Source organism: Podarcis raffonei, chromosome 9, assembly GCF_027172205.1.
Source record: "Podarcis raffonei isolate rPodRaf1 chromosome 9, rPodRaf1.pri, whole genome shotgun sequence".
Classification (NCBI taxonomy): domain Eukaryota; kingdom Metazoa; phylum Chordata; class Lepidosauria; order Squamata; family Lacertidae; genus Podarcis; species Podarcis raffonei.
Genome location: NC_070610.1, coordinates 79,257,407 through 79,278,520, shown reverse-complemented (window position 1 = coordinate 79,278,520; position 21,114 = coordinate 79,257,407). Strand labels below are relative to the sequence as shown.

At 49.4% G+C, this 21,114-nt stretch overlaps 1 protein-coding gene across 7 annotated transcripts in view; it reads right to left on the bottom strand.

Moving 5' to 3' along the window:
* Nucleotides 1–681: 681 nt before the first annotated feature.
* Nucleotides 682–21,114, bottom strand: part of DYSF (dysferlin) — a 192,992-nt gene continuing 172,559 nt past the window's right edge. For all 7 annotated transcript variants that reach the window (XM_053402225.1, XM_053402229.1, XM_053402227.1 and 4 more), the window contains 6 exons: nt 20,521–20,662; nt 14,712–14,811; nt 11,809–11,978; nt 10,430–10,539; nt 9,366–9,513; nt 682–1,117 (listed from right to left, as the gene is read on the bottom strand). In XM_053402225.1, the coding sequence (XP_053258200.1) occupies nt 1,079–1,117; nt 9,366–9,513; nt 10,430–10,539; nt 11,809–11,978; nt 14,712–14,811; nt 20,521–20,662 (709 nt within the window). In that variant the 3' untranslated portion in view covers nt 682–1,078. The remainder of the gene's footprint in view (nt 1,118–9,365; nt 9,514–10,429; nt 10,540–11,808; nt 11,979–14,711; nt 14,812–20,520; nt 20,663–21,114) is intronic.

The following is a 21,114-nucleotide window of genomic DNA, read 5'->3' as shown; positions in this document are numbered from 1 at the left end:
AAAGAAAAATGTCATCGCCTTCCAATCTTTGGCCAACAGCGCAAAATATACTTTAAGTGCCACAGTGCGGAAAATGGTTCGAGTGGTTGCATTGACCCAGGCACGAGAGGTGGGTGCCCCAGAGATTTCAGCCCTAGAGATCCTAGAGAGGGGGTAGTGGAGAAGGGGGCTGAGACTTGAAGAAGAAGCTCAGACGAATATTTGCATAAGGCATCCCGGAAATCGACCCAATCAAAGCAGAGTTTTTTCCAGGGGGAGGGATCGTGAAACAGGACCCACTCCTGGTACGCAAGAACACTGGGGAGTAACTGGATTATGAGGTGTGGAGGATTCCGGGGTCTGGATCCTAAAAACCCACCATGCTTTTCCTGTTTCCAAGAGGTTTTGAGCACCTTGCCGATGTCGGAAGAGGAAGTCTCATGCGAGGATCCAGCTCTCCTCCTGGGACGGCTACCATTGGTCAAGAAGCGACCATTTTCTTGTCCCGGTGTCCAAGGGAAGTCTCAAGGAAGTTCTTTCAGCTTCTCTATACAGTCATACCTCATGCTATGTCCGCTTCATATTACGTCCTGCAGCGACCCGGAAGTAACGGAACAGGTTACTTCTGGGTTTCGCCACTCATGCATGGCATGCGCAGATGCGTAAAATGACACCATGCGCATGCACACAAGCAACGAATCGCGACCCGCACGTGTGCAGACGCGCCGCTGCGGGTTGTGTTCTTTTCATGTTGCAAACGGGCCTCCGGAACGGATCCCGTTTGCAACCAGAGGTACCACTGTACAGAAAACAAGCCTGCAGAGGGTTGGGGAAAGGCCAGCTTTGGTATACCAGTTCAGTCACCTGAGCAGCAGTCGCAGGGTTGGAAAAGTAGGGAGGGAGGGGGGTTTTGTGTGTGTGTGTGTGTGTGTGTGTCTGAAAGAGTGCAGTTTCGGCCAGGAGGCGCCGCCAGTTCCTTTCCTCCTTTGCACAGCGTGGCAGAGGTCAGGCCGTGACTTTGGAAAGGCGCCATCGTCCGGGGATCTCAGCGGGTTCTCCAGCTCCTTCCCAGCAGCTCCTTCTCCTCCCTGGCCCACGTTCAGCTGAAGGGCTTCACCAGCTTCATGGCAGCATAGTTCTGCAGGGAGACAAAGGCAAGCAGGTGAGGAAAGGTCGCTCTGGGCAGTTTATTTTATTTTAATTATTTTTACTTTTCAGATATATGCATTTCGCTGATTTTACAATTATTTTGACATTTTAAAACGTGACTTCCTTCCCCTCTTTCTGTGGTTCCTTAAATTTATTTTTAAAATCTTCTGCATATCCAAATTAACTGTTTAGGGAAGTTTTTAATCACTGATGTTTTAATGTATTTTTAATCTTTTGTCGGAAGCAGCCCATAGTGACTGGGGACACCCAGCAAGATGGGCAGGGTATAAAGAATAAATATTATTATTATTATTATTATTATTATTATTATTATTATTACTATTATAATAACTTAGCATACTCATATATTTATCTTCTTTAAATATATACTCTCCTTCCTCAAAAGTGGCTCTTTCCCCTCCCCAAAACAAGAGCAAATTTGCAGAAAACAACAAGTGTTCCTGAAGAAATAACCCATGTGGAAATACCTAACAGCACAGATTTCTTTTTATATATATAAAAAAATTAACATTACTGGCCTGGCAGAGAATACTTCTGATATATTCATTTCCAGGAACAGTTTTGCTTCATCTCTTCCATATGTTAGAAGAAGAAGAAAACACCCCTGGTCCATAAACAGATTCTGAGCACCAGTTAAAGTCTTCCAAACGGCCGATAACTTTTCCCAGCAGGCGAGAGCAGCTGCTTCTTTTGCCTTCCTAATAATGTCTGCCACCAAGAGAGCCCTCTGCCAGAGGATGAACCGGGCAGGAGAGTCCGGCAGCGTCCAGGTCCAGGCAAGACCAGCAAGGACAATGTTTTCTTATTTGTTTCTTATAAATTTGGAAAACTAATAAAATTTTTGGGAAACAAAAAAAGACCAGCAAGGACAGGGGAGAATGAAACAGGTCATAACCTAGAAAAAGGGAGCATTTGGCTTTCTGATCAACTCTTAGGGACTTCTGGTCCTCTTTTGGGCTGATTTCTTTTCTTTTTATGTCTACCGCTTAGAAATGGGGGGGGGGGACTAAGCCGGCAGTTCCCAAAGCGCAGGGCTGCCATACGTCTGGAATTTCCCGGATGTAGCCGGGATTCATCTGCCAGAAATAACATCTGGGTGGAATTTCTGAAAATCAGCAAAAATGTCCAGGAAGACCCAGGCATAGGGCAACCCATGTCGGAAGTGTGTTGTTGTTGTTTTTTCAGCTTTGGCCCCAAAATAAATAAATGTGGCAACCCTATCAAAGCAGGCAGGACCCCCCCCCCTTGGGAGGAGGGGAGTGGGGAATCACCGGGGTGGGGGTGCCAAGAGGCATAAATGACCACCCGACTTTAAAAACTGCTATCACTAGGTCAAGTTCATCCGTTCTGCTGTATCAATCAAACTTGAATAGTTTGAATTCGGTTTTGAATAAACGTGCAATGAACGGTGACCGTTTCGAATTTTCTCGTGTCGCCGTCTTCCTTAGCAGGTTGTGCAAACCGCCGTTAGGAATCATGCTTTTGATAGGGTAGGGGAATGAGTTTATGGACCCAGGGGGTGAGTTGAGGGAGGGCCTTCTCGGTAGTGGAGCCCTCCTTGTGGAACAGCCTCCCTTCAGATGTCAAGGAGATGAAGAACGAACCAACTTTTAGAAGAAATCTGAAGGCAGCTCTGTGTCGGGAGGTTTTTAATAGCTGATGTTTTTATATACGTGGGAATCCACCCAGATTTAATAGTACTTATTAATAATAAGGGACGCGGGTGGCGCTGTTGGTTAAACCACAGAGCCTAGGACTTGCCGATCAGAAGGTCGGTGGTTCAAATCCCTGTGACGGGGTGAGCTCCCGTTGCTCGGTCCCAGCTCCTGCCAATCTAGCAGTTCAAAAGCACGTCAAAGTGCAAGTAGATAAATAGGTACCGCTCTGGCGGGAAGGTAAACAGTGTTTCCATGTGCTGCTCTGGTTCACCAGGAGCGGCTTAGTCATGCTGGCCACATGACCCGGAAGGTGTACGCTGGCTCCCTCGAGCAATGGGAGCTCACCCCATCGCAGGGATTCGAACCACCAACCTTCTGATTGGCAAGTCCAAGAGGCTCAGTGGTTTAGACCACAGTGTCACCCGCGCCCCGATGCCTCTGAATGGAACCAAGGGCACAGTGGCTTGGAAAAAAGTCTGCAAACTGCTGAAGAAAGCCTCAGAGAAAGGTCTTCAATAAATAAGACCCTGGTGCACATGCTCAGATCTCCACCCGACCCCCAACTCTGGCCGCCTCTGGACTATTCTCCCCTCTGTGGCCGGCCGTCTTTCCAGCACAGAGCCCGTCACATAACTATTCTGAACGCTTCCCTTATTAAATTTGTAGCAAAGCCAAGCTGACATCCATGTTTATGCTGCTTGGAAAGAGGTGGAAAGCAGCTCCGTTTCACACATACACACGGCTCGGCGAAGGCAGACATTTCCCTTCCAAACCCGCTGGATTTAATTGGGACGGGCTGATAGCCACCGCTTGGCCTGTTCTGTTGCCCCCACCCTAAAAAAGCAACGTTGGAAGGAGAGCAAGAGGAACGAGAGCCAACTGGGAAGGGGTGGGGCAGGGAAGTGTGACCCCAGGCAGCGTAATAAATTGCCGTTCGCACCAACTTATGAGGCTCTCTTCCCATTGGGGGGGCAGAGTGGGGAGGAACGCCCTCCGCCCCATAAAGTGAGCCAGTCCAAAGCGAGGCACATCATCACGCACCATTAGCAAGCTCCCTCAGCAGAACACGAGAACCTCCTAATTAATTTCTCACCGTCTGTCTTTTAGGAGGCTTCCTCCAGAATATCGAGGCTGTTATTTTTAGGGCTTGTCTGAGAGGCCAGGAGGGGAAGGAGGCCCTCCTACCTGGGTGGAAAAGGCCAGTGTGGTGTAGTGGTTAAGAGCGGTGGACTCGTAATCTGGTGAACCGGGTTCGATTCCCCGCTCCTCCACATGCAGCTCCTGGGTGACCTTGGGCCAGTCACACTTCTCTGAAGTCTCTCAGCCCCACTCACTTCACAGGGTGTTTTTTTATGGCGGAGGAAGGGAGAGGAGAATGTCCTTCGGATAGTGATAAAGCGGGATATCAAATCCAAACTCTTCTTCTTCTTCTTCAGACATGGAGGGATGGCGGAAGCCAAAAAGGCTTCATCGCCCAAGACGGGGAGAAAGAGGTCCTGGGGTGTGGCAGCAGGGTATGCCCCTTGTGGGTGCTGCCCATGTTCGCTCCATGTGGGAATCATGTGCAGGATCTCACTCTGCAGTTTGGGTTTGGGTTTTTTTCTGTGGCTGAGCCTGACAGAAGCCGGGAGCGCAAGAACACCCAGAGAGCCGTAAGTTAGCGGCCTTTAGCCTCCCTGCTCCACACCAAGAGGGGATGGTTCTCCGGGGTTTAGAATCACAGACTCATAGAGTTGGAAGGGGCCGTGAAGGTCATTTGGTCCAACCCCCTGTGATGCAGGAATCTTTTGCCCAATGGGGGGCTTGAACCCACAAACCTGAGATTAGGTGTCTCCTGCTCTAATGTCTGAGCTATCCAGTTTGAGACCAGGGTCTTTCCCAGCCCAGGACGGTGTTGCCATCAAGGAAGGAACCTGGGTCCTTTCACACGAACAGCGCATGTTCTGCCAATGAGCACTGGCCCTCTTCCCCCTGGGACTTGTGTGCAGTCCAAGCAGAGCATCAGAAGGGAGATCTCAAGGCCCCTGTCGGCCCCTGGGCAGGGCTGGTGGACTACCCTGAGCAGGTCTGCCTTGTGGGAAAGAAAATTATAGCCTGCCACCCACCTGTTCTGTGAGGCAGCAAACTGAATCATGGGATCGTAGAATTGTAGAAGGGAACCTGAGGATCATATAGTCTAACTCCTGGCCTTGCAAGAATTCCAGCTACCTGAAGGAGCATCTCCACCCCCATCGTTCTGCCCAGACACTGAGGTCCAGCTCTGAAGGCCTTCTGGCAGTTCCCTCATTGCGAGAAGTGAGGTTACAGGGAACCAGGCAGAGGGTCTTCTTGGTAGTGGCGCCCGCCCTGTAGAACACCCTCCCACCAGATGTCAAGGAAATAAACAACTATCTTACTTTTAGAAGACATCTGAAGGCAGCCCTGTTTAGGGAAGTTTTTAACTTTTAATGCTGTACTGTGTTTTTAATATCCAGTTGGGAGCCGCCCAGAGTGGCTGAAGAAACTCAGCCGGATGGGCGGGGTATAAATATTATTATTATTATTATTATTATTATTATTATTATTATTATTATTAAAGCCCTGATAGGTTGACCTTCCAAGGGAGTCTGTCCCACTGCTGAACAGCTTTCACCACCAGAAAGTTCTTCCTGATGTTGAGTCGGAATCTCCTTCCTTAGAATTTGAATCCATCGGTTTGGGTCCAGCCCTGTGGAGCCGCAGGAAGCGAGCTTGCTCCATCTTCCATGTATGAACTGAACAGCATTTTTAAAAGCCGGCCGTTGTGCAATTTTCCATCTGCATCCACTCTGATATGAAGCAAGAAATCACTTCTCGGGGCCTTGCCAGGCCTCTTCGTGTTTGGGGGCATCCCTGATACTCGGAGCGTCACCAATTCCTCCCCCCTGCCCTTCCCCAATGCTAGCACTATTGCCAAAGAGTAATGGGTAACAGAGCAGAGAAAGAGAACCCAGATCCAGGACGAGACGTTCAAGTCAGCAACCTCAATAAATGGGGAGAGGGAAGGGGATGGGTGGGGGGCAGGGGAACAATTCTAAATAAATGAAAGCAGAAAAATTCCATGACATGCCTCAGTTGCTTTTCAGAAATACGAGTCGGGCTGCCCCCTCATTTCACAAATCCAGCTCGATTTCTGTTCTGCTTCATCCCAGAGACTTAAGGGCTTCTTCCACCATCCAAATTGCCATGAAATGCAACCTCAGGCAGCAGACATTGACACCAAAGTAAGGCTGAAGTCCTGAGCCATTTTACCTGGGAGTGAGCCCCGGTGAATTCAATAGGGTCTACTTCTGAGTAGACACGGTTCGGCTTGTGCCGTAAGTCTCAGAGGGCACTGACTTATACCGAGTCCATGTTTCTCAGTGCTGCCTGCACAGACTGGCAGCCACCATGCCAGGATTTCAGGCAAGCATCGCTCACAGCCCTAACGGGAGAAGGTCATCAGAGATGGAACCTGAGACCTTCTTCTGGTGAGGCAGATCCTCTGCCAATAAGCTACAGCCCTTACACCTGAGCAAACATGCTGAGGATCTGGTTCCATATTCTTAAAAGATCTGGGGAGTGTAGGGTTTCCATATTTCAAAAAGTGAAAACACAGTCACAAAAGTTGTTGAGTTCTCTTGTCTAAAGAGAAGTTTTTCAACTATATTTTTTATGAAAAACATCAAAAAAAATCAACACTTCTGATATGGGCTGCCATTGTTGTTGTTGTTTAGTCCTTTAGTCGTGTCCGACTCTTCGTGACCCCCTGGACCAGAGCACGCCAGGCATTCCTGTCTTCCACTGCCTCCCGCAGTTTGGTCAAACTCATGCTGGTAGCTTCGAGAACACTGTCCCACCATCTCGTCCTCTGTCATCCCCTTCTCCTTGTGCCCTCCATCTTTCCCAACATCAGGGTCTTTTCCAGGGAGTCTTCTCTTCTCATGAGGTGGCCAAAGTCTTGGAGCCTCAGCTTCAGGATCTGTCCTTCCAGTGAGCACTCAGGGCTGATTTCCTTCAGAATGGAGAGGTTTGATCTTCTTGCAGTCCATGGGACTCCCAAGAGTCTCCTCCAGCACCAGAATTCAAAAGCATCAATTCTTCAGTGATCAGCCTTCTTAAGTCTTAAGCCCGGGTTTTCCTGGACATTTTAGCCGCTTTCCAAAATTTCCCCCCAGACGCCATTTTCGATGGACAAAATGGCAGCCCTAGGGGAGTGGGATCGACAATTAATGAAGCGGAGATTTTCCTGTGGTTTTGTCAAGCAACACAGTGAGGCCACGAATGACCTCCATGAGTCAACTGGTTGGCTATAGAAATGGATTAGGTCACCAATGGCTGCTAACCATGATGGCTGACTTGCACCACAACACTGTCCAAGGTGGCATGCTTCTGAGCTGCTGGGAGCAGCAGGAGGAAAGAGTTGCTCTTGTGCTCGGATCCTGATTAGGGGTTCCCCATAATGGGCATCTGGCTGGACACTGTGAGAACAGGAGGCTGGACTAGATGGGCCTGTTTGGCCTGGCCCACTAGGCCTCTTCTGTTGTTCTGACACTCTTATTTGTGGCATTGTCATGTTTTGCCCAAAAGATATGGGGTATGCATGGATTGGAAACAAGCCAGGATGCCCGCCTTCGATTTTCTAGGATCCAAGCAGTAATGAACAGGTTTCCCAAGGGTAAGATCTGCTCGCCAGCAGAACGTGCTCCCTTGGAAGAATGACTCTCCTTCCCTGGAGGTTTCTAAGCAGCTGTTGGATGGACATCTGTCAGGGACATTTCAGTTTTGATTTGTGGAGGCCTGGGACTCTGGCTTAGACTCGGAACCAGAGGAGTCTAAGTCCGCACCAGATCCTTTGCCTCAGGCATCATCTGAACCTAGTCTGGGGCCTGATTCTGAAGAGTCCCAGTCTGCACAGGTTCCCCTGCAACAAACACCAACTGGGCTGAGTCAGGGGCCTGCTTGTTTTACCTTGTTGCCTTCAGCTGGGCCATCACTTACAGCTGCTCCACTACCGGTTGGGTCAGGGGAGGCTGAGGCGGCCTCTGGGTCTAGTTACCAACCAACGTCTCCCGAGCTGCAGAGACTAAGGTCTGGGAGAAGGAGAGACCTGAGTACCCGCAGGAGGAGTGCTCACCTTCGGGCAAAACAGGGAGGTGAGTCACTGGGGGATCAGGACTGGCTGCTACCCCAACAAACATAAAATGCTGTCAGACCCCGCCCCAGGTTGCAGGAGCAACATTGCTATATGCCAGATCCTGTACCTGTCCTTGCCTGGTTTCCTGCCTCATGTCCTGCCTTGGACCTGTCGGACTGACTCCTAGCAGAACCTTTGGATTCTGGACTGGTCCTGGACTGCGTTTCACGGGTTACCCCCAGGCCAGCACATGAATCCTGCCTTGCAGGGGATTGGACTGGATGACGCTGGGGGTCCCCCAACTCCACAATTCCATGCATAACTTGCCCAATACCATCGTGCACAGAAATGGATGCACACTGAAAAGGGCATCAGGATAGGTGCCCAGGAGCCTCAGCCCAACAACAGCACCTTCGCTGGCTGCTTTGGGTTCATCTGGGAAGCTCATCAGATAAGGGAGGCTGTTCTTCTCCCGGCAGCTAATGAGTTAGGGCCGCATTCCTGGGCAGCTAATGTGTCCAGGGTGACAGGGGAATAAAAACATGGGGAGTCTGCCGTGTTGCCGGGGAGCGCTGAGCTCTGCAAGGAGCCGGCATCCCAAAAGGATCTGACCATTTGTCACCTCATTTGCCTGGCCACCTCGGCCTCCCTTCTCCGGGTCAAGCAGGTATGTTTTTAATATCCCAGCCGCAGAATTTGTTATGTGTGGGACCAGGGCAAGTGGGTCGTTTTTCTTATCGGGGTTTGTGCAGGAGGACATCTCGCGGCACCGCATGAATTATTCCGGCGCTTAAAAACGGAGGTACTCAGGAACTTTGCCCCGTAGCAAGCTGGGCAGGTGGAATGTAGCTAGGACTGGCCGGGGGGGGGAGGAAACTCTGCCGTCCAGATTAATGAGGCGGCAGCCCCTTCCTCCACTTTTAGGCCTCAGGAGGGGGCAGAGAAAGCTCCTTTCAAGCCCCAGGAATGAGCAACCCAGCCTGCGTGACTCTCCATAAAGCATCCTGCTCCATCTTTAAGCGATTCAAGCTGGGAACACTTTCCAGGAGACTCTCCACACTGAGCGCCGAGAAGGATTGTGCTCCCAAGCAAACTGTTTTCTTGGTATGCTTCTCTTAGAGACGCCTATGATCCAACAGAGTCCCTTCCAAGCCTAAAATTCTAGGATTGCCTATTGAGAAATAGCACCTTGAAATGGAGACCGGGGCAAAAGTGGACTCAGAAAAACAAAGTCAGTGTTCATGGGAGGCTGAAAAGGTTCCCTCACCCCTGCTATAAAGAGATGCTCGTTTGGTTGAGATACCTGCATTTTAGGGGGTTGGACTAGAGGACCCTCAGTGTCCCTTCTACCTGTACCATTCTATGACTTTGGACATGGAGTGTGCGTGCATTTCACCATCTAACCAACTCCCTGTGGTTCTTACCGGGAAGGCATAGATGAAGATCCCCAGGAAGAGCAGCACAATGAAGATTAAGAGGAAGACGAGGAAGACCCACTTGAACCGCCTCCACAGGATATACTTCAGAGTCTTGTAGGGGGAGGTAAACCACAGGAAGGAGGTCTCTGGGCGCCTGCAGACAAAGAGAGACACAGCTAGGCTCAGAAATCCTGGAAGCGGTGCCAGGATGGGCCAGATACCCTTCAGAAGGGCAGTGCCCTTGGGCAGAGTCATCCCCTGGCGCTCATGTGGGGAATCGCAGCAGGTGAGACAGGGCAGGGTTGAGATGGAAGGTCGAGGCAACCACAGGCTTTTCAGAAGCCCACAGAGACAGATATGGGAGGGACCAGGGTGATGACCTATCTCCTTCACTGTAAAATTACTCTGCACTAAGGTCTTCTGATGAGACGTAGGTGGTGCATGGGACACAGGTGGTGCTGTGGTCTAAACCACAGAGCCTAGGGCTTGCTGATCAGAAGGTCGGCGGTACGAATCCCCACGATGGGGTGAGCTCCCGTTTTTCAGTCCCAGCTCCTACCCACCTAGCAGTTCAAAAGCACGTCAAGTGCAAGTAGATAAATAGGTACCGCTCTGGCGGGAAGGTAAACGGCGTTTCCGTGCGCTGCTTCGGTTCGCCATAAGCGGCTTAGTCATGCTGGCCACATGACCCAGAAGCTGTACGCCGGCACCCTTGGCCTATAGAGCGAGGTGAGCGTGCAACCCCAGAATCATCCGCGACTGGACCTAACGGTCAGGGGTACCTTTACCTTTAGGTCTTCTGAGGTATTCTAAAGTCTCAAGCTACCCAGAACCTGTGGTCTGTATCCCTAACTATACCACCACATGAGAGGGCCATGCAAGAGATGGGACAATGCAATAGAAGGGGTGTTGCAATGGGATAAAATAACAGACAGCAATACCAATGCAAGGAGTGCACTGTTGCATGGCATTTTCCCCAAACCCGCTTCCCAATGTTTGCTTCAGCATGGACTGAGGGAGCACAGGCGCAGAGCCCCTTTGTATACCCCAAGGCAACTGTGAACTCTTACTTTGGGTCTTCCAGCTTGGGATTCATGTTTGGTTCATCCCGACCCAACCCAGCCGGCCTCTCGTCATGCTCTTGCTCACTGATGATCTCCAGGGTCATTTCCAACTTTCCCTGTATGGGAGAAAAGGGGGGTTTCGAGGACTGAGATGCAAAGACCACAACACTGATCTGAGGAGACCAAGTGGAGGAGACACCCTTCTCTGCCTGAGACCCTGGCTGGACATACAAAGGGTTGTATCCAACATTAGTCCTACTCAGCACAGACCCGCTGATATTAATAGACGGAACTAATTTCCTGCCCCTTAATTTTAATGGTTCTGCTCTGAGTAGGACTGAGTTAGATGTAGCCCAAGCAGTCTAATTCCCCCAGAATATTTAGGTACGTTTTCTGATTCAGGATGATGTAAAGGCCCAGAACGGCCACCCCAGAAAACCTCTGTGGTGTTTAGCTTCCTTTTTAGTTGCCACTTTGTTAGTAGCGACTTCAAGATTGTAATTCCTTTACTGACGATTTGTTCATTGTTTTCTATGATTTACGTCACACTTGCGGCCCTCAGTTCTGTTATGGTTACTTCTTGTTTATAAGGTGCTTTGGGATTCATTTGGATGAAAAGAAGCATAGAAATACAACTTAATTCATCAAATTCCACAATTTATCTATGCACTGTGTGTGTGAAGAAGCATTTTCTTTTGTCTACCCTGAAACTTCCAACGTTCAGTTTCCCCAGGTGACTCTGTTTGGTTCTAGCATTCGGCGTCTTCCTATCTGCTTTCATTACAACTTGTAAAATCTTCTTCATTCACATTCCCACTTTTTCTAAACTAAAAATATGCAAATACAACCTTTCCTACACCCCCTTGAACTTTTCCGAACCTCTGTCAATTCTACCATATCCAGAACTGCACAGTGTATTCCGAACGAGGTCACATCATAGATTTGTATAATGATTTGCATATCTGAGCCTGGCAGGCTTATTTCCTAAGGCCTTTCCAAATGATCTCTAAACGTGGAATCTGCCTTTTTCACAGCTGCTGTACACTAGGAAGACCTTTTCACTGATTGATCTGCCACAATCCCAAGGTCTCTTTCCTGGCCTGTTCCCACAAGCTCAGACCCCAGAGTCGTAGCCTAGATCCTGCCACCCCTGCTCCACCCAGAGAAGGCTTTCATTGTGCAATGAGAAGAGAGGAGCCTTCAAGTTGAACTCCGAACTTGAAGCATGGGAAGTCCTATTAAAAAATCATAATTTGGCAGAATATTCAGATTATTTGATCTGTATATGTATAATTTGGAATATTTAATGTGATTGGATTGGATTGTTAAAGTGGAAAATTTAATAAAAATGATTTTTTAAAAAAAGAGAGAAGAGAGGGGCCTACTCCGATGGTCTTTTCTCCGTTCTCCTCTGCCACGCAAGGCCACCAGCCCTTCACTGTCTTCTGCTCGAAGAGCGAGACCACCCTCTCCGCAGAGTCAAGCAGGTCCACCGTGCACTTCTCGGCTGTCTTGACTGGCTTCAGCATGTGGTTGAGGTCGAGCTGGATGGAACCTACAAGGTGGGAAGAAAAGAGGAGTCCAGCGCTGTGAATGAAGCAGGCTGGATAGCTGCAGAGGACTCAGGTTGGGCAAAGACTCTCCTCCCTGGAAGAGAGGGGAGTGGTTGTGGGCGGGAGCCCGAGCTCCGCCCCTGGCCGGGGGCCTTAGCCCCCACCCCTCCTCACCTGGCTGGCGCCCACGCCCACCGGAGGCAGCCAACCAGGTGTCTCCGGGGGGCGTGTTTAGCAGCTTAATGCTGCGGCTCCAGCTCCACCTCCTCCTCAGTCGTCGTCCCGCAGCGAGTCACCCACCCTCCACTCCCATTTAGCTCAGGGTCTAGGTTTTTTGGCCTTGCTATGGACCTTAGGCTGGTCGCCCCGGTTGTCTGGGGGGCCTGGTAGGAATTTTTCCATTTGGCATTAGGCTTTTTGGTTTTTTCGCCTACCTCGTAGCAATCGTCACAACTTTTGTGGTATTGGTGGGTAGGTTAGGCATTGGATTCATGTGTGTCAAGGGCTAGGTGTGGCCATCGCCTATGCTATCTACTGTGGGTTATTCCGTTAAAGGAATCTGGCGGTCGTGTATTCCGTCCGATGCCTGCTTGGCGGGAGGCCATGGCACGACCCTCGGTGACATCAGGGGAGAGCCTATAGTTGGATGAGCATCAACAGGCTCCACCTACTGTTGAATAAACCCACCTCCTATAGTCATCCAATGCCTAAGCCAATACCTTTTCACTGCTGTAATCAATAAAGTTGTGGCCTTTTCTTGCCCATTAACCTTACATCACGTGCCCTTGTGTGTTTATTTCACATAGCGGGGGTCGGGCCCTCGATCCACAAGCTTCCGCCAGCAACAGGGGTGCTATTTGTGGGCAGCTGCCTTGGTGTGGAAGCCAACATCCACCGACTCCATGCATGAAGCATGGTTCCGCACAATATGGAAACACAGGTTGCTTTCACCATCGCCACCCTTGACCAGAAAAGTGGTCTGCTGAAGTTACTAGCATGCAGGGGTTTATAACAGCCCAGCTGCCCATAATTATAGATGTCAGTTATTTGTGACCGAAGCAGAGAACAAAGACCTGACTTTCATAAATGGTTTCATTCTGGTCACCTGGAAGGAATGATAGAATTGTAGAGTTAGAAGGGACCCCCAGGAGTCATTCCTGCAATGCAGGAATCACAGATAGAAAAGACTTGACAGGTAGCCACCCAACGTCTGTTTAAACACCTCCAAGAGAGGAGAGCCCACCATCTTCCAAGGAAGTCCGTTCCACAGTTGGACAGCTCTCACCATCAGAAAGTTCTTCCTAAAGTTTAGTTAGAATCTCTTTTCTTGTCATTTGAAGCCATTGGTTTGCTTCTGGAGCAACAGAAAACAAGCTTGCTGCATCTTCCATGTGACAGCCCTTGAGATATTTGAAGATGGCTCTCAGATCTCCTCTCAGTCTCCTCTTTTCTAGGCTAAGCATACCTAGATCCTTCAACCATTCCTCATCAGGCTAGGTTTCCAGACCCTTGATCATCTCGGTCACCCTCCTCTGCACATGTTCCAGCTTGTCAATATCCATCTTAAACTGTGGTGCCTAGAACTGGACACTGGACTCCAGGTGTGGTCTGACCAAGACAGGATAGAGTGGGGCTAGGACTTCCCTTGATCTGGACACTAGACTTCTGTGGATGCAGCCTAGAACAGCATTAGCATTTTTTATTTATTTATTTTTGCTGCTGCTGCATCACACTGTGGACTCATGGCAATTTGTGGGCTACTAAGAATCCACATTGGCGGCAGATGATTGGCGGAATGGCAATTTGCAAGGCTGATGTTGAATGGTTGTACAGTCGTACCTTGGAAGCCAAACACCCTGGGAGTTGAATGTTTTGGCTCCCAAACGCCATAAACCCAGAAGTGAGTGTTCTGGTTTGTGAATATTCTTTGGAACCCGAACGTCCGACGCGGCTTATGCAGCTTACGATTGGCTGCAGGAGCTTCCTGCAGCCAATCAGAAGCTGTGCCTTGGTTTCCGAATGTTTTGAAAGTTGAACTGACTTCTGGAACGGATTCCGTTCGACTTCCGAGGTACCACTGTATGGGGTCACTCGATGCCACTGGAAGGCAATACTTGTGAACAGAAGAGAAGCCTTTCCTCTTTGGAAGAGGAAGGAACACCTACTCAGCCTTGCTGGGCATGCGCCAGTGTTGGGAAGAACAGAAAATGAGTTCAGCCATCTCTCAAAAGGAGACTGTCTGGGTCTGCTTTATGGGCCACCGCACAAGTCACAGCTGCCAGACAGCTGCCAGTTTGATCAGTTCCATAGTGTGGCTGCCAACCAGTGGCGGGTCACCTATGCACAGTGGTTCACCTGTACACAGGACTGGGAAATTCTCCTGCATTTAAATTCTGGGCTTCATTCCAACTGCTCAAAGCACGCTGATTTGCTCCAGCTTTCAATGTTCCTCTTGGTTTTTGCACGGGCCTCCATGCGCAATGCTGCTTCTTTGCATTGACGATGTCTTGGCACAGGGAAAACTCCTGATGCCACATCAAATTTCCTTTCTGTGCTTCCTTTCAATGCATGCGCAGTCAAAGAGTCCAGGCGGAAACTATGCCTGGCTGTGCATCTGCCAATCCCAAAACTAATTTTTGGAAATGCTACAAGTTAAGAGACGAGGACAGCAGAGTGAAATGCAGGGCAAAGAGTCCAAAGACAGCCTAAAGGGGGAAGAGACGCTTGCCACTCACCCAAGTAGTCATCAAAAGAGAACTTGTCGTTATCCCAGATCTGAAGGACCAGCTGCGGACGAACTTTGTTCTCTGTCTTGTCCAGGCTCCAGAAATGCTCCTGCATTCATACAGACACGGGAAGACAGGTAATGCTCCGTTAGAAGGATGAATATTCTGGTTTCTTTCATTTTATCAGCTAAACTGAAGGCTAGGTTTGAGTGTTTGGTATCCACCAACATCAAGAATCCCAGCATTTAAACATGGCGGCAGAATTTTTAAGGATCAAGAGGTGAACTATAAGAAACTTGCATTAGGAGTTGAGCATGAATTACAGCAGGAAATGGCTGGGCATCAGCCCCCATCTGAATCAATCGCCTCCCCCCCATCACCTTTATTTATTTATCTATCACAAAATCGTCCCAGGGAAGGATCCAGACCCTCCCTCCCTATAAGGTTTTTGTTCCTTGATCTTCCTATGGACCTTGGTTGGTTGCCGTTGATGGGCCTGGTAGGAATTTTTCCACTTGGCAAATTGGCACCAGCCACTTGGTTTTCGCCTGCCTCGTAGCAAATCGTCACAACTTCCTTGGTATTGGCGGCTAGGCATTGGTATTGCTCTGTAGATGGAAGAGGGGAGGAAGCGCCATCACCTGCCCCACATATTGGGGCAATAAAGGATTTCTGGGGGCGTGGCCCTGTCCGAAGCCTAAGGAGGTGAGGGCTTAAGGCCTAAGGCCCCTATCAGTGACCCCACGGGAGTTCCTAGTTGATGTGCATCAGCAAGACTCCCCCTACTGGTGGTTAACCCTTCCCGGACTTCTAGAGGACGGGCTGAAGTTGGATATAGTCGTTGAGGACCAATGCCTAAGCCAATACCGCCCATCACCTGTAACCAATAAAGTTGTGGCCTTATTTAGCCCATTAACCTTAATCATTGCATCATGTGTCTTTATTTCACTGGGGGGGGGGCGGGAACTCCACGCAACTGGCATTCAGAAAGCCGCTTTCAGCTGTGGAGGCAGAGCAGAGTGTTCCTGGCCAGTAACCATTGATAGCCCTCCATGAATTTGTCTCATGTTCCCGAAAGCCAACCCTGAATCCTGTGGGAGGGAGTTCCATAGTTTAACTGTGCGGTGTGGGGTCAGTGGGGTCCACGCGCTCTGCTTGACTTGGTACTAACGGCACGGGGATGTCCCGGAGAGAGTGAACATGAAGGAGGAACCCAACCAAATCATTGCGGGACACCGGTTCCTTCTCCAGTGGGGTGGTTTGCCCATCTCTGTGGGAGCTTTTGCACCAGCTGGGCAGTCTCCAGAGCACCTTGCCAAATTGGACAGGGCCCCCGAGGCTATGGGGCACGGATAACTGGGTAGCAGCCTACGAGGAGGTCAGGGTGGAAGAACGAGCCACTCCACTGCCAGGGAGGACCGAAATCTCTCTTTTTGGTGGGGGTCGGAATGAAACCAGCTCAAAACAAACATCTGGGAGAACATTCCAGGGAGGCACACAAAGTATCCATCTTCGTAATGAGCTCCCCAGAGGACCAGCGGGGGCCCCATCGCCTCAGACAATGGCGAGAGGAGGCCTCCAGAGCAACATCTGGGGGAAACGGCCTCACATAGGATTAACCTCAAGGTGTCAGCTTCGAGGCACAATTACAAATACCTCCAAAGTCAAGGTGCGCACCGGGATAGCTTCCTGGCTCCATTTATTTCGGGAGGAGGGGGTTTACAAGCCCGGCTCGACGCTTCGGAATAAAATAATGAAGAACGATGATCTGGAGAGAGGGTGGAGCCCAGCAGGGGAACAGAGCAGGCCTGGCAAATCCAGATTGGAATTCCATGTTGGCCGCTGATTCAGTCTCAGGGTTCGTTCATGTGCTGGGGGCAGGAGCACCCTTGGGTGGTGGGGGAGCTCATTCACTCCACACACATACACACCCCGGTTACTCACTATGGGCCCTACTAAAGCAAACAGTCTAATTGGCCAACTTCTAAAAGATATCGAGCATCAGAACAACCTGGCCACTATCAGGAAATTCTGCCCTTGGTATGTTCAATTTCCACCTCTCCATTTTGATTCTCTGGCCCCATATCTGCACAAACTTATTATCCCAAAATACAGACGTGCTTTTACACTTGCAAGACTGGATGTTTTGCCATCCGCGGTACTTGAGGGTCGATTCCAAAAGATCCCGCCTGAGAAACGTCTTTGCCCCTCTGGAGACGGTAGCACCAAAACAGCGGCACACGTCCTCCTGTCCTGTACTCTCTACAAAGACCTGAGGAACGAGATCATCACCCCGCTCGTACTAACCATCCCAGGGCGCTCAGCCACTGCCACAATGTCCTTTCTTCTATCAGATCAAAATGAGCAGATAACAGCAAACGTTGCTGGGTTCATAGCAGGGGCAATCAGAATAAGGGCCACTAACTGACGGCTGATTCAGGACTTTAAATTGTGTTCTTATATCAAACTTCCTTTTCTGCGTATACTGTAATGTTTTACTGTTGCTATGGCCATTGGCTAATGCAAATAAAGTTTTATCTTATCTATCACGCACACACCGGCTTCCAGCAGCTCAGGTGACACCTCATGAGAGCTGGGCACTTGACACAAGTGCCCCATCCCAGTCCCAGCTCCTGCCAACCTAGCAGTTCAAAAGCACACCAGTGCAAGTAGATAAATAGGTACGGCTGCAGCGGGAAGGTAAATGGCATTTCCGTGTGCTCTTGTTTCCATCACGGTGTCCTGTTGCACCAGAAGCAGTTTAGTCCTGCTGGCCACATGACCCGGAAAGCTGTCCATGGACTTTTGGCCTGAAAGTGAGATGAGCGCCGTAACCCCATAGTTGCCTTTGACTGGATTTAACATCCAGGGGTCATTTACAGTGTGGTGTAGTGGTTAAGAGCGGTGGATTCATAATCTGGTGAACCTGGTTTGCTTCCCTGCTCCTCCACATGTAGCTGCTGGGTGACCTTGGGCTAGTCACACTTCTCTGAAGTCTCTTAGCCTCACTCACCTCTTCTCGCTTTATTGGCCGAGGGAGCCGGCGTACAGCTCATGTGGCCAGCAGGACTAAGCTGCTTCTGGCGAACCAGAGCAGCGCACGGAAACGCCGTTTACCTTCCCGCCGGAGCGGTACCTATTTATCTACTTGCACATTGACATTGACGTTCTTTCGAACTGCTAGGTTGGCAGGAGCTGGGACTGAGCAACGGGAGCTCACCCCATCACGGGGATTCGAACTGCTGACCTTCTGATCGGCAAGCCCTAGGCTCTGTGGTTTAATCCACAGCACCACCCGCGTCCCTTGAGGCTCCTTAGGGTAGTGATAAAGCGGAATATCAGATCCAAACTCTCTTCTTCTTCTTCTCTTTACCCATGGTGCCACCACATATAGAATATTGGGTAAAGCTCTGCTGGCCTCACCTCAAAAAGGATATTGTCCAAAATGACGAAGGGGGTGGGGCAGCTCCCATATGAGGAAAGTTGGCTGCGTTTGGGACTTTGTAGTTTAGAGAAAAGGTAAGAAAGAGGCAACATGATAGACTGAAGTTTACAAAATGATGCCTGGCAGGGAAGAAGTGGGAAGAGAAAAGCTTTTCTCCCTCTCTCTTAACACGAGGACTTGCAAACATCCAAGGAAGCTGAACGCTGGGAGATTTGGGGCAGAGGAAAAGAAGGAGGTTGTGGTCTCTCCTTCCTTGGAGGTTTTTAAGCAGAGGCTGGATGGCCATCTGTCCTGGATGCTTGAGCTGAGATTCCTGCATTGCAGGGGGTTGGACTGGATGACCCTCGGGGTCCCTTCTAAGTGCTACAATTCTATGATTCTGTAGCTCAGTCCCAGGAAGGCATGGCTGAACAGAAGGAACCATGTATTGTTTCAAACAATGGAAGAAATATCTAAGAAATTTTGTATGGCGGGGGGAAAGACCAAGGTAAAAAGGTATTAAATACTCATAGGAGGGAAGGATAGAGGAGGCTTTGCGCTTCCACATACGGCGATGTATTATGAAGCTGCATGTTTGGTGTGGTAAAAAGAGTGGATTACATTAAAAGATGCAGGTACAGTGGTACCTCTGGTTATGTATTTAATTTGTTCTGGAGGTCTGTTCTTAACCTAAAACTGTTCTTAACCTGAAGCATGACTTTAGCTAATGGGGCGTCCTGCTGCTGCCGTGCCGCCGGAGCACGATTTCTGTTCTCATCCTGAAGCAAAGTACTTAACCTGAAGTAATATTTCTGGGTTAGCGGAGTCTGTAACCTGAAGCGTATGTAACCCAAAGTACCACTGTATTTTGGATCTGCAGCGATAGGGCCTGAGATTTGGATGGCACAACTACATGTCCTATGAGAAAACGAAGGGACGTAGAGGATTCTTCTATCATGTTTATCTAACGTGTGGTCCAGATATAGAGGGCTTGGAAATGTCTTGGATGCACAGCACCCTGAAAGCCCAGATCCATTTCGAGGGCACAGCGCCACCTTTCAGGGAGGCCCTTTCCTTCCGCAGCTGCTTTGCCCAAGACGCCTGGAGGCCTCGCCTGCCGCCCCAGCTGGCCCTCTTCATGGCAGGTGCCGCTGCGGCAGAACACTTTTCCATCTGAGGGTTTCGATTTGAACTTCAAGCCTGTGCCGCTTTGCTTCTCGTCTCCCCACCCCACCCCCCCAAAAAAATTCTCTCTTCTTCTTTTTTACGGCCGCAAGTAATGAAGCTGGACTTCAAACGGCACATGGCGAGATCAAAACCCACCGGAGAGGAATGCGTCTCCTGCCTCCAGAGCCCAGCTTGTCACTCATTATTTCTACCTTTGCGAAACCTTTTACAAGCTGTTTCTTTCCTGCATCCAGCGACGGCTGGCGCATGGGGAGGGGGGATCAATATTGGTACAGCGGGGGGTGCTTGCTCAGAGGCTTTTTCGGAGAGCCGTTGCTTTTGCGGGGGGGGGGGTGGATCGGGCCACGTTTTCGGCAGCAGACAGAACACAAGACCTGCTCAGGGCAAGATGGGCCAGGATTGTACGGGCAACCCAGTTAGATGGGCAGGGCACAAATAAATTATTATTATTATTATTATTATTATTATTATTATTACTGTTATATCAGATCAGAAGAATTTTTATTTGTATCAGTCACTAGCCATAGCAATAAAATAAATAAAATAAAATAAAAGTGTACCGAAGAAAGAGGTGAAAACTTAACTATACAAAATATATTTTGGAGGTTTACATCAATAATCAAATACAGTGGTACCTTGGTTCTCAAACTTAATCTGTTCCAGGAGTCCATTCAACTCCCAAAACCATTCAAAAGCCAAGTCGCGGCTTCCAATTGGCTGCAGGAGCTGCGTCGGATGTTCGGCTTCTGAAAAGCTTTCGAAAACCGGAACACTTACTTCCAGATTTTCAGCATTCAGGAGCCAATTTATTCAACAACTAAGCCATTCGAGAACCAAGGTACCACTGTAATAGAGTTTATTCTAATTGCCCCTGCTAAATTTTCTTGCAGTTTTTTCTGTCACCTGGTTAAATTATTTATTATTATTATTATTATTATTATTATTATTATTATTATTATTAGCCAGCCTGACTGAGGGAGAGCGCCAAATTTTGGCATCGCACGGGGTACCGCTAAAATTTGAGAGCCCCAAACTCTGCCACTGGTCTGCCCATTCAAGAGACTGGGAAGGTGGTAGAAACTGGAGATGGTGGAAGCGCAAGGGTGTGTATGTGTGTGTTTTGGGTAGCGTGGGTCGATGTTGCTGTTGTTGCGTCAGAAAACAGCCTGGGACCAAGAGAGCTTCCTTTAGTCCAGGGACACTCACCTTCTTGGAGACGCAGCAGACCTGCTCGGCAGGGAGGTAGTCAAAGGGGAAGACGAACCTCCAGTTGAAATTCCCTTCGCCTCCCATAGACCGGTAATGCACGTCCGTCTTCTGCTTGTTCTCTTCGTAACCGACCAGCCACCTGCAAAAGGAGCAAACAGGTCCAGCTGCTCAATGGTTGAAAGATACTCGGAGTCGAGTGTGGATTTCATGCTCTTTATTCAGCTCATAGTGGTGAGGAGGAATGAAAGTTCCCCCAGAATGTCTGCTTTATATATATTATTTACACAATGGGCCGCACGTGATTGGCTAATTCTGGGATTCTCCTGTAGGCAAATCTGATTGCGGATTCACTTCCACCCGGAGTTGGATTGGGTGGCTCCTGCGGACCAATCAGACTGCTGCATTCTGGATCCTATTGTTCTAGGACCAATCAGACTGCTGCATTCTGGATCCTATTGTTCTAGGACCAATCAGACTGCTGTATTCTGAATCCTATTGTTCGAGGACCAATCAGACTGCTGTATTCTGGATCCTATTGTTCTAGGACCAATCAGACTGCTGCATTTTGGATCCTATTCAACTAAGTACATA